The sequence below is a fragment of the Oreochromis aureus genome, linkage group 20, assembly GCF_013358895.1.
Source record: "Oreochromis aureus strain Israel breed Guangdong linkage group 20, ZZ_aureus, whole genome shotgun sequence".
In the NCBI taxonomy this organism is placed as follows: domain Eukaryota; kingdom Metazoa; phylum Chordata; class Actinopteri; order Cichliformes; family Cichlidae; genus Oreochromis; species Oreochromis aureus.
The window spans coordinates 19,806,255-19,818,984 of record NC_052961.1 but is presented as its reverse complement, the minus strand read 5'-3'; the positions used below and the strand labels follow the sequence as shown (position 1 = coordinate 19,818,984).

At 40.2% G+C, this 12,730-nt stretch overlaps 2 protein-coding genes across 6 annotated transcripts; both read left to right on the top strand.

Annotated features, from left to right (window-relative positions):
• Window positions 1-5: 5 nt before the first annotated feature.
• Window positions 6-3,675, top strand: dnajc22 (DnaJ (Hsp40) homolog, subfamily C, member 22). The gene is made up of 5 exons (XM_031746961.2): window positions 6-125; window positions 1,158-1,309; window positions 1,773-2,379; window positions 2,496-2,788; window positions 2,875-3,675. Exons 3-5 carry the CDS (start codon window positions 1,830-1,832, stop codon window positions 3,049-3,051), a joined length of 1,020 nt encoding a protein of 339 aa, XP_031602821.1. The 5' UTR covers window positions 6-125; window positions 1,158-1,309; window positions 1,773-1,829; the 3' UTR covers window positions 3,052-3,675.
• Window positions 3,676-3,716: 41 nt separating this feature from the next.
• On the top strand, window positions 3,717-10,520 carry ikzf4 (IKAROS family zinc finger 4). 5 transcript variants are annotated; one of them, XM_039604243.1, is made up of 8 exons: window positions 3,717-3,843; window positions 5,324-5,378; window positions 5,477-5,584; window positions 5,698-6,000; window positions 6,128-6,295; window positions 7,148-7,300; window positions 7,450-7,578; window positions 7,828-10,520. In XM_039604243.1, exons 2-8 carry the CDS (start codon window positions 5,339-5,341, stop codon window positions 8,646-8,648), a joined length of 1,722 nt encoding a protein of 573 aa, XP_039460177.1. In that variant the 5' UTR covers window positions 3,717-3,843; window positions 5,324-5,338; the 3' UTR covers window positions 8,649-10,520. The 5 variants fall into 5 exon arrangements, with proteins under 5 accessions (XP_039460177.1, XP_031602769.1, XP_031602767.1 ...); XM_031746909.2 differs by having other exon boundaries at window positions 3,720-3,813; XM_031746907.2 differs by having other exon boundaries at window positions 3,801-4,151.
• The last annotated feature ends 2,210 nt before the right edge of the window (window positions 10,521-12,730 follow it).

The window sequence follows — 12,730 nt, the reverse complement described above, 5'->3', positions numbered from 1 at the left end:
GGCTGCTCAGCAGCTCCGACGAAAGCCCAGCAAAGGAGGGGTCGCAGGGGGCGGGGCCAAGGGAGCTTATTATGTTGGCAGTCCAGCGATTTGAAATATTAATGTGGACCTAGCCTACTTTCCAGGTATGCGTGTGGTCCACACCCACTGACTGAACAGGTAGCTACTCTTGGCTAAAAATAATTTAGAGAGATACTGGTCGCATTAACTCACCCTCACTGATATAAATGGGGCACACAGAACGAACAAAAATGAAATTAAATGAAAATCATCTCTTCTAGACACCTTTAACGAAGCTGAATATGACCTTAATGAAAACTAGGTTTACTTCAGATGCACAAGGTCGTTTTAGATTGGTGCGCCTAATAAACTGTCAAACATTTTTTCTGATTATTGGGGTATTAATATCAGGGTCAATCGGGGTTTTTCTTGGCTCATAAGTGGTCTCTGGGGGCTGGGTTCTGCACACATAAATACCCCTGGTCAGTATATAGTTAAGGTAAGCAGCCTTTGTTAGGTTACATCACTGACGTATGTGTATTTTCCTGATATTTTGGGCCATTTTCCAAAACAAAATGTTTTTATGCTTGAGGAAATTAAACATCAAGCAAGTTGTTCCCCTATTATAGTTCTGGTGGCATTTCTTTGATGGAAGGCTAAACAATACCATCATAGGCAAACGTTTAATAAGTTTAAAACCTTTATTTCTGTCTGGACTAAATTATTATTATTAACAAATATATTCCAGCACACAAGGATAGTACTTATATCACATGCAGTAGTAGTAGTATTACTGATGTATTAATAATACTTATCTCATATTTTAGCTTTTATGATAATCAATATCACTTTACAAAGTAAAAGTGCTTTGCTTTGATTTAAAAAATACAATATAACTTAAGCTTTATACTTTAAGCTTATATTATACACCTTTAAGTAAGACTGTACAGAAAAACCTTGTAGTGAAGTTGTTTTAGGCTTCACTGGGGAACAGGATTATACTCTTATCCCATGCCGAAGTTTAGCATACAGGCCTAAAGGCTTATGTCCTTATTTTCCTTACAAAATAAACTTAAGCATTATCAACAGTGTCCTTTTTTCCTCATAAATGTCGCTTTTAGCCTTTTTACTCATCTTATCAGTTTAAATGATTACAGGCTCATGTTGATGTGCCTTATGCCCTGAGGCCGTTGCGCAATCCCATTGTCATGATCCAAAGTCCAACTATTGCAACAACATGCAGCAACTTCAACTACGGAAAGCAGTAGAAAAGGATTTCTCTGGATAAGGATTTGAAATTATGGGCTCAGTAAGTAACCTACTCTTTTTTAAAATACAATTTGGTTGTATAAGAACAGCAAATATCTTCGATCTATCAGAAAAGATAGTTGCACTCTTTGTCAAAAATGCCATGTTTTGGATCACATAATGAGTTGAGTAAAACTAACAATACCCAGCATGAGCTAAGATAAATCCTCCTTATATAATATATTATTTAACCAGGGAAGTAGATAGCAGAGATTAAAAATCTGAGTGTCCTGGCAAAGACCAACAGACAGATCACAGAGGAGGGTGTAACACAGTATAGTTATGAAACTAAATAAATAAATAAAATGTTAGCAGGCGATGTAAGCGCATGGGATTAAAGATTCAAAGCCAATAAAATATAAGCTGTACATTTCCGTTTTAATTATTTGATGAAAATATAATAATTATAAAACACTGATGGAGGTTTGGAGGTAAGACTAACACTTTTTGTTACTCTATTGCAGGTATGTATCAAGGATGACTAATATTCACCTGTACAGGAGGTAATCTACTGAGGCCTCATGGTAAAAAGTATAATTGTTGCCTACACCCTGTGGGCAGTAGGTGGGCCTTTGGGCCTTCACCATTTGTACTTAGGGAGAGACACCCATGCTCTGCTATGGATGCTAACACTAGGAGGATTTGGATTTGGGTGGGTCAGGGAATTTATACGCATCCCTGCTTATGTTAGTGAGGCCAATCAAGAAGGAAATAAAGAAAGAAAAAGGCCTCCCACCTCAATCCCTCCACCTGTGAGTCCTGTCAGATTTGCAGGACAGGTGTGTGTTGGAGTCTACTTTGGCACTGTGGCCATGATAGGACTGAACTCCCTCAGTTTCTTCTACTTGATTGTGTTGCCTTTATGTGTGGGTGCAGGGGTGCATCTGGTGTCCAATGTTGGCCAGCAGACCTCCGATCTCCAAAAGACTTTGACTTCTTGTCTCGCAACCTCCCTGCTATTCTATGGCAGCACATTATCTCCTCTTCCTATAAGCTTGGCTGCCAGCGTCACTGCTGCAAAGCACCGCACGTTCAAACCTCCACGGACACCTGGGAGCAAACAGAAATTAGGTGGGCTGGTTTCACCAATCTGAGATGATTGGATGATTTCACTATGCACGTCGATAATAATCATTCTGTTTTAAGTGGCTTCCTGAAGTTACTTTTTTTTTTTGTTCCAACCTCAGGTCCACGGCTTTATAGGATCGGTCTAGGTTGGCTGGCCTTCTCTGCACCGTTGGCTTACTGTATTTTCCACAACACCACAGCCACCCTGTACTATCTGTCTGACTCTATAGCAGCACTGCTGGATATTTTCTGGTTCCTGCCTTGGCTCAGAAGTGTGTTGGAGTACCTTCTTTTAACGCCATATCGGATATTGTGTGTGCTTACTGGAGGAGGGTACTATGAAGAGGCCTGGAGGAAGGTGCTAGAAATACTGCTCAAAGAATACACTGAGAGAGAAAAAGAGGCACTGAAGGTAAGAAATGCATGCTGTAAATAGTTCTACATTTTCTGCTTGCCATTTTGCCCATTTCATCTGGATTTACCTTATTTATGTTGCAGATATTGTCTCTAGGAGCAGAGGCCTCTCTTGAGGAGATATCCCGAAGTTATAGGGAACTGGCCAAGAAGTGGCATCCAGATCACAACCCCAGCAAGGATGCTGAGGAAATATTTGTGAAGCTCCAGGAGGCTTATGAGGTCCTTCTACGTTGGCATAGGCCCAATCGATTCAAGTAGTTGCCTTTTATTCATTAAGGGCTTGCTTGCGTTGTCATTATTTTTTATTGTTCATGAAAAATAAATCAAGGGCACGCACAGACACTTGTACTTTGTAGTTTATAACACATATAGACTGTGTTTCACAGCTGTCCAGTCCATTATTTAAAAGTCTGGACCAAGCAGCAGTTTGCTGCCACCTCCTGGGGCTAAAGATGAAGTGTAATCGTAAACCATCTCATGATAACAATTTTCACCTGCTTTTATTTTAATATCTGCTTGCTTTCTGTAAGACGCGTGTACATGTACTGTTTATACAGGCGTACTGTATATTTACATATGCCATTTTTTTGTTTTTTATTAAACATTTCAGGGTCACTGACCGTATTGCAGCAAGTATTTGACAAAATATATTCATGCGCAGCAGCAATTTGCAGTGCAGAGTCCGACATGATCTAAAAGCACACATTTCACCCTCATTATGACCACCTGTCTGCAAAGAAGACACGCATCGATGCATTCGGCAATCACCGAATCAGGAACTCTGTTGTAAAATTATTTGGTCTGTATCCCAGCATGGGCCCGGAAGTTGTTTGGGATTCCGATTCCCAGGTAAAAAAAAAAAAAAAAAAAAAAAAAAAAAAAGAAAAAAAAAAAAAAAAAAAATCCCGGAGATGCTGTCGCGCCGCCTGGGAAAACAAACAGCTATTCAGACAATTAAAAGGAAAACACCGATCGGTCGCCAGGTAAGGAAGAGGCTCGTGGACTCCGCTGCGGCTCTTGGTAAGACCATCCATCGGTGGTAATTTGGAGGTACGGCATGTTTTTTAGTAGTTGGTAGGGTGAATGCCATTTGTCGTGTGGTCGGGTGCCATAGCAACGGCTCATGAGAAACATTGTATAGCCCAGGCCAGTTTTGACGTGCTCAGTGTTGGATGACAGCCGCGTTTATGCGGACGATGTGGACAATCGCAACTCTTGCAACAAATTGCCGTTGTGTCTCGTTGTTGTCTCGACCGTCCGCGAGCCGATTGTTGTCAGAACTAAGCAAATCCAGCGAGCAGCTAAAACAAGTAGCTACCCTGCGTGTGGAGAGCCATGGCAGTTATTTGTAAATGCAGGTATATGTTTTGTTGCACATAGTCGCTCGGGTTGGGGCAGGAAGGTTTGTCAAGCAAGGGGCGGCAATGGTGCGCGTCCCTTATTTTTTTCTTTCATTCTTTTTCTTTTATTTATTTTTTATTTTTTAATCGCCGTGCCCTGGTGTGACTGGCGCGTCTCCCGGCTGCATCAGCGCCTGTTGCTCCCCATGCGCGGCCAATGACAGGATATTAATTTTTTTTTTTTTCTGTGATGTGTTGTCTCCGCCCCCCCTCCACGATCACTCCAAAGTCTCCTCTGTCCACTGCTGTCATCCATTTGAGCAAAAGGTGCAACCTTGAACGTCTTGAACGTCTTGTGCTTTTGCTTATCTCGTCTTTGAAATTGTGTTCATCGTAAAGCATCGCCTATTCTGGTCAATGACAGTGAGCACAGGCTACTGTATGTCTGAAGACGCTGTAACTCAGCAACGCCTGTGTAGTCTGGTCTTGGTGTAGTCTGCATACCTCACTTTATTTGCTGTGTAATAATCGTTTTATGGAGGCCTGTCATAGTCTACAGTAAATTCAGCCTATTCCATAATAATAATAATAATAATAATAATAATAATTGACAAACTTGATCCATCAATAAAAAATAATATTGTAACTATGTTGTATCTCATACATAATGCAATGTAATACAGCATAATGCAATATAACTTCAACTTTGTAATGTAATATAATATACATACAGTGCACTGTTAGTATCAAATCAGGCATATAGTTTTGTTGTAGTGGCACACTGGAATGCCTCATAGTTAAAGCTGCGGCAGCTATCCTCCCTACCTCTGCAAGCTTTAACTCCTCCTTCCGCTCTCTTGGCCATAAATGTGGAGCCTCTCATAGTCATTTGCTTGGTGGAGAAGAATCGAAAGGATACAGACGTCGTAGGGGAGACCTCAAGTTTACTATAATACTTTGTAATTTTTTTTAAGTGAACTTATTAGAGAAAGCATACATTTTTTTATTTATTTTTGAACCATATTCTTGAAGCAACAGGCTGTTGTGTAAAAGTACATTTTATACAATTATCCAAGGTGTGATACAGTGTTTTTACAGGAGTGTGATTTCAGTTTGTTTGATTCAGAAATTATAACTATGAATGGCAAGCCATAGTATTTACAGTCTGCCTTTAAACTGTATTTCTGTAGGCATCTGGTGAGAGAATGAATGCTGATGACTGCAATGGACGCTCATACACACAAGGTAATTGTAGATGTAAAGGAAAAACTACTGTACGCTGGTGTGTGCTGTCTACAGACTTTCATGTTTACTTTAATAACATGGGCATATTTGTATTTCAGGTAATGGAGGAGAATCATCAACAGAACAGGATTTTTATGGCGGGCTGCAGGGCCCTTCTGCAAGATCTCCAAACAGCCAGCAGTCCTCACCACACCGCTCCCTTAGTGGTTAGTTATCATTCCTTTGTTACATTGCAGCCATACGGTTGTATAGAATACCTTTTTCATGTTACATAAGTAAGTAAATATATATCTCTTCCTCTCCTTCTCTCTTTACAAAGCAAACTCCATCAAGGTTGAGTTGTGCAGTGATAACGAGTCATCAGGTGCTCCACAGCCGGAGAACAAAGAGGCTGTGAGGATCGACGGCGGGAATAATGACCGGGGAGACCCCATGGAAGAAGCCACTGCAGAGTACGCTGGGGCTGGAAGAGACAGAGCAAGCATATACAGTGAGATGGCCAGTCCAAATTCTGCTTCACCAGGACCTATCAGGTTGCCCAATGGGAAGCTCCAGTGTGAGGTGTGCGGGATGATCTGCATTGGACCTAACGTGCTGATGGTGCACAAGCGTAGCCACACAGGTAAGAAAAAAAAGAAGAAAAAACCCCCAGCGAGGCAGGGTTTAAATAAATGAAAGACACGTATCAGTTGAGTGCAATGCCTAGTATGAGTTGCCTCTCACATCCTCTTTCATCCATGTGTTCACAGGGGAGCGACCATTCCAGTGTAACCAGTGTGGAGCTTCCTTCACCCAGAAGGGAAACCTGTTGCGCCACATTAAATTGCATTCAGGAGAGAAGCCTTTCAAATGTCCCGTTTGCAATTACGCTTGCCGTCGGAGAGATGCACTGGCTGGACATCTGCGCACACATGCAGGTAAATGAGGGACCTCCCAGACAGCAAAATTATTCTTCTTTAACACTTGAGCCAGATTGTCAACTGCTACACTCACATCACATATGGACAGTTTGGAATCCACATACATAATCTGGCCAGACAACACTGGTGGATAACATGGAGAACAGCCAGAATCAGCTGAGAGCTCTGGGCTTTTAGAGCCACACAACAGCACCTAACACATCATATACAGTCCATGGAGAGATTTTTTTCACAAATGTACTTGTTTAGTTATTGTTGCTGCAAAGTAATACGATTCCATAGCGTGAACACGTGCAATGTGTGAAACAGAGGTAAGCAGTAAAAGTGGAGCTCTATTAGAAAGGTCCATTTCCCCCTTCTTTCTATCTCAGAGGAAATAGGTCTTTATGAGAGTTTTCTGTAAAACACATGACAGAATATGACATTTAACAGTATCAAAACAGGAAATCCTGCTGGTGCTCTTGAACAGATATTCACAGGTGTTCAAGTACAGTCTTGTTACAGTACAGGTCTTGGTCGCACTCCTCAGGTCTCAAAAGGTTCATTTTCGAAGAAAAGATGATTACAAACTGGATTTCAGTGAATTGACGTCAGTCTTTCCGACAGCTTACTAGGGTGGAACCTTGCGGTAAAGGTTTAGGCGTTTTTTTCTGTCAAGTAACATAGGTCAGTTTCAGGAATTGCTAGTCAGGGGGGAAATCCAAACCCTTTTTTCATTCAAAAAAATTCCCCCAACTATAAATAAATAAACAACAATTAACCCTATATTTATTCAACAAGTTCCACCAGCTATGGCAACTTATTAGCTATTCTAGATGAAATCAATATGTTTTTTTCTTTGAATTACAGTTCCTTCTCCGACGGTGGGAAAACCTTTCAAGTGCAGCTACTGTAGCCGCAGCTACAAGCAACAAAGCACACTGGAGGAACATCTGGAGCGCTGCCATACTTATCAAAAGAGTCTGGACCAACAGGCGGCTGTCAACACACAGACAGCACAAGGTAATACATGGCATATAACATAAAACTCACTATTGTCACATAAAACTAACTAATTTCTGACTTCATGCATATTGTAAATGCCAGCTTAGCATATTTATACACATAATTTGGCAATAGATTAATGTTTGACTGATGTTTTCTGTTTGTAGGTGAGTCAGTAAAGATGGAGACAGTTATTAAACCTGCACTCCAGCCAGCCAATGACAAAATCCAGTTTGTGGATCGACTGGCTATAAGCATCACGAAACGTAAGAGGTCAACACCACAGAAGTTTTTGGGTGAGTTTTTTTTTGAGTGAAGTAGAAGTAGAAATATATTAGTAAGCCTATTCTTATTCTGTTGGATATCTTTGTTATATTTCTAAAGTACAAGTGATATATATTTTTAGCTTCATAAGAGCTAAGCAGTTTTAACTCCTTGTGCCAAATGGAGACACTGGGATTCAGTTGTGCCAAGACAGCTGGTCAAATATTTTTTTAACAATTCAGGGGACGCTTTGCTTCAACCGATATTTCTTCTTTTTATAGGCGAAAAGCACATGCACCTTGACCCACCTGAAGTACCTTACGAATTGTCGTCTGGCTCTGAAAAAGAGGGGGACCTCATGACTTCACAGTCTGTTGGCGACTCAGCTGTGCTAGCCGGTTCACAGCTATACTGTGCCAGGGCTAAAGTTGAGAACCACGAGTTGCCTGCTCTGTCTCAGCTCCATCCCACCTTCCTGTCCGAGCTCCGCACAGTCATGGGCTCCATCGGCAGCAATGTCACCCCTCATGGCCCTCGGGCCCATGGCGGAGGTGGGCTGGCACCAATGTCTCTCGGCCTGGCTGTACGGGAGGCAGGTGAAGGCCGCGATGACCAGCCGACAGCACACAGTCACACCACCTCACCCAACGGCTGCCCCGACTCCACAGACACAGAGAGCACAGCAGAAGAGCAGAGCACAAGGGCTGCTGCCCCGACAAGTACCTCCAACAACCACCACCTCCACTACCAAACCTCAGCACTGCCCCGCAGCCATCCCACTTCCAGCCCCAGCCAGGCCAAAGACTTGGACCCAGAGTGGGAGAGAGCGTGTCCTGTGCCCCCCACCATAGTAAAGAGGAGCCCTGGCTCACCCATTTCTTCCAGGGACACTGTGCAGGTGTTAGACCGGGATGGCAGGCCGGTGCGCTCCTTCCACTGTCGGCATTGCCGCATCCTCTTTCTGGACCATGTCATGTTTACCATCCACATGGGCTGCCACGGCTTCCGCCAGCCATTCGAGTGCAACATCTGTGGCCACCGCAGCCAGGACCGCTATGAGTTCTCATCTCACATCAGCCGTGGAGAGCACCAGGTGGGCTGAGGAGAGGGGTCGCTGGCAGGATGAGGAGAGGTGACTGCTGCTCTATAAAGTTGTTGGCTCACGTTTGTTCTGCACCAGATCAGTTGCTTTAAATCCTGTGTGATTTTATTGTAAGAGAATTTATTGTACCAAGGCAGACGCGAGTGAAGAAACTTAGTACTGCACCAGTCAAAGTTTAGCAGAGACAAATTACGATTGATTGCACTCCCATATCAAATCATACTGCAAAACCCCTGGTTTTGCTTTAAAAGTGCCTTCTTTGGGGATTTCCTCTTAAGTGAAAAAAAAAAAATTAGGGGGGGGTCTGGTGCTCAAAAATCTTGACTAGCCATCTTTTCCTAAGTGATTTTAAGTAGTTAGCACTTTTAGGAGATGCGGTTAAGAAAAACATGGCATGTACATTTTAAGAAATATATTGCTTAGCGTGCACTAAGAGCTTCATTTTTGTTGCTGCGGAAGGTATTTTGTGAATTGTGTCAGGTACGCTTAATATGCACTGAGAGCTTTGTGCCTCTATGTTCAGGAGGAGCTTTGGTCACAGACAAAGCACAGAAAGGGATTGCCTTAACTCCTACAGTGGTGCGCTGCTGTAGGAATACATATTGTTTACAGCATGGTTTTAACAGTGTGTGGAGTCAACTCAAAGGAAAATCGGAGAGGAAATGAACTCAAAAATGGGAGTTCAGGGCTGAATTATAGCTAAAAAGTAGCTGGCTTTGGATTTTAAAGTGAGCCTTAGAAGACTGGTGCAGATCAGACCATGAGCCATGCAGTGTACATTAAGAGCCCGACTGAGATAGCCCAGGGTGCTATACCTATACAGGATTGCACTTTTAGGTTCCCTGCTTATATATGAACATCTTTGCTGAAGCACTTGATGGCTTTACAATTTTTTTTTCTTGATTGTTCGACTGCACTGATAAATCGCATATTACTCACAATAACTGGTCCTCTAATTTGCAACGCCAGTATATTTCTAACGAAGCCGGCCTTCTACAGAGTCCTACAGCGGTCTGCACTCAAGTTTGCTGCATCATGTGACTAATAATTAAATATCAGTTCAACTAAAACCATCCTTTTGTGGTTTCGCACTCAGCGGTTGAAGCTGAGATTTTAGACAGTTTCCATAATATAAGTGAGTTAATAAATTATTTAAAAATTAATTAACAACGAATCACTTTGGATATGTTCAGTTGTCACTTGTGGTTATCTATTTAGTGTTGTTTGTTTCAGCCTTGGTGTATTTAATCAGCTATATTCCAAAACTTATCCAGCATATTCCTCAAGTCCATGAAATGTTACCTCCTGCTTCTTTATAGCACCCAAATACCTTATTGCTACAGTATGGTGAGTTATCTGACAATGTTAATATTGGGAACATGAATGAGACCAAACTCAGTATTCTTACTTGTTATTGTGGATTTGCTGCTTCATAGTTTTAACTTGATTTCCTTTAATAGCAAGCAAAATGTACTTGAAACTGTTTGAGAAAAAAAGTAAATCTAAAAATGCACTTGGTTTGATAAGTAGAGAAACGTGTGTGTGCGTGTGAATGGAATATAGCATGTGTGCTTGTCATTTTCTGCTTTTACCTAAATTGTGAATTATTTTTGAAATGTGAAGTAATTTCAAGAAGTGAAAGTGAGGCATGGGTTTTTGTCTCCTTGTGTGGACTCAATGTTATACAATATTTTGTGAATGATGTAACATGACAAAACACTTTACCTCAAAGTTCAAGATGTACAACTGCCTCATTATTTAAAAAAAAAAAAAGTCATGTTGCTTTCAAAGATGTTCTTGCAGTTACAAATGCGCGCCCCTCGATATTCTAAAAAAACTTTTTACTGTCAATAAAGTTACATTTATTGTAAATGGGATTTTTACATTCTTTTTTCCTCTCAAGAATATCTTTTTTAATCTTGAACAATAACGGTAAAATGCAGATTTGAACTACAAAATGGCAAAAATATACGTTATCCTTTCTAGTGGCGAGTTTAATATTTTATCTATTACTGCCATGTTCTTTTGGATACAAATCAAATTCAGATCAGACTATACTAGACATATACGATACATTTAGCGTATATGTACAGTGTGGTTTCAATACAATTTAACTTGACACGATTTAGGTTTGTATTAACCAGTTTAAATGTTAATCTGAGGCGTGTATTCACCATTTGAGTGAATGGCAATCCTCTGGTGAAATGTTGCTTTCCAGAATTGTTTGTTGCGATTAGATTGTAATATGAATTCTTTAATTCATTATTTCTAACGGGTGTTTGTGTGGGGGGCTAATTTAACTACGTCGATGTCGTTTTGCAAAACTTCTGAGCTTTAACTAAATGCCTTCATTCTTCAAAGACATTCCAATGTCTGAGTTTGGATGTTGTAGATCTTAAATATTTCCAATCACTTAACAGATCCAAAGGTTAAATATAGTGTCTGCTCTACCTGGGCTAAAAACTAGTTGCCCTACAATGGGCTATGTTGTGACAGCGAGTTTGGGTTGTTTAAACGTATTTCTCATATCGCACTAAATTTTATCATATGCTTCTAAATAAATAAAATAAAAGCCAGCTTTTGAAGTGTTTCATGGTGTCACATTGGAACAAAAGCTAGGAGACTAGAATTGAGCAACTGAAGTATGCAACACAAAACAAAAAAACATTTTTATCAGTGGCTGACAGGATGTCGCTTTATAGATTTATCCAAGGATGCACGCAATAATTATTTCTATAACGCTCATAGACAGTCACAGAGTGTTTTTCAGAGAAATAATCAAATAAAAAGAAGACGATTGGAGATGAAAGAAAAAACAAAAGAACAGGGAATACATACAAAAAAACTGCTCTAATTTAAAGCAAAAAAAAAGATATGCATGATAAATAAAAGTGGATTTACGACATTAACGGAAAAGGCAGAAATGTAATATGCATTAAGCAGAACTGGTACAAACAGGTTACAAACACATCATGCTCGAGTAAACAGACACGTCTTAAGCTGACTTTTCAAAAAAGTCTCATTTTTGGTGAACTTCGTTGCTCTCACACTTGTTTTAACTGATCAAGAGAAACTGTAGAATTATTCGTTTAACAATTATACTGAAATAGGTTTCATACCTGCCTTTACTTATTTCAATATGCACAGCAAGTTTCATCAGTCCATTTTAAATTTTAGGCAACAGACAGCACAGAAATTACTTCTAGTAATCTGTATGATGTACAAAGTTATTAATGCAGGAAAGGCTTATGTGATTTTGCGATCACTGTCGGCATAAAACAAAATCTAAACAGTAAAAAAAATTTCATTAACAGCTAAAGTAAATATTGAATTCTTACTTTATCAGCTGTAGTTCACACAATAGAACATCTACGTATTAGCCTAATGGTAATATTTTAATGGTCTACTATTGGCAGGGAATCTGATCATTTAGCTTGATTGAATGACTGATGAAAATGACAGAATATACAATATGACATCTTGCAAGAAGCCACAAGCTCTGATGAAGAGTGTTAACATTCAAAATTTGGGAAGAAGGACAAATAAGTCTGTTCGGATTGTAAAGTAAAGGACGATCAATTTTAATCAGCATCAAACACGAGCATCACTTACAATTGTATAACACAGGTGTTACAAAAACGCGTGGATAGAAAGAACAATAATTTATTTATGTAATTATAATTGTAATGTTTTATTAGTTTAGCAGCACAGGAGGTGCATTATATTGTACATTACAGAGTAGATTAACCCTCAAATACATGTTTTTAATATTACTACATGACACAAAAAGTTGAATATTTTAGATTTAAAATCCAAAACATGGCACTTTTTTCAGTTTTTTTCTGCCTTCGTAGGGTAAGCAGTGTATTTTTTGTCTGAAGCACACCTGCAGCAGGTTTAAGTAGGGATAACCTTAAACATTACTGCTCTCTCCTCATGTGACCTTTGCGCCCATATCACAGCTCTTTGCTTTTCCTGTTTCAGGTTAGTTTAACCTTTTCTGTCCTTTGCAGAAGGAAAATCTCTTTTGGCTGCTCGCACATACAAATTCCAGGTGCAACTGAAACAGTATTTTTACTTAA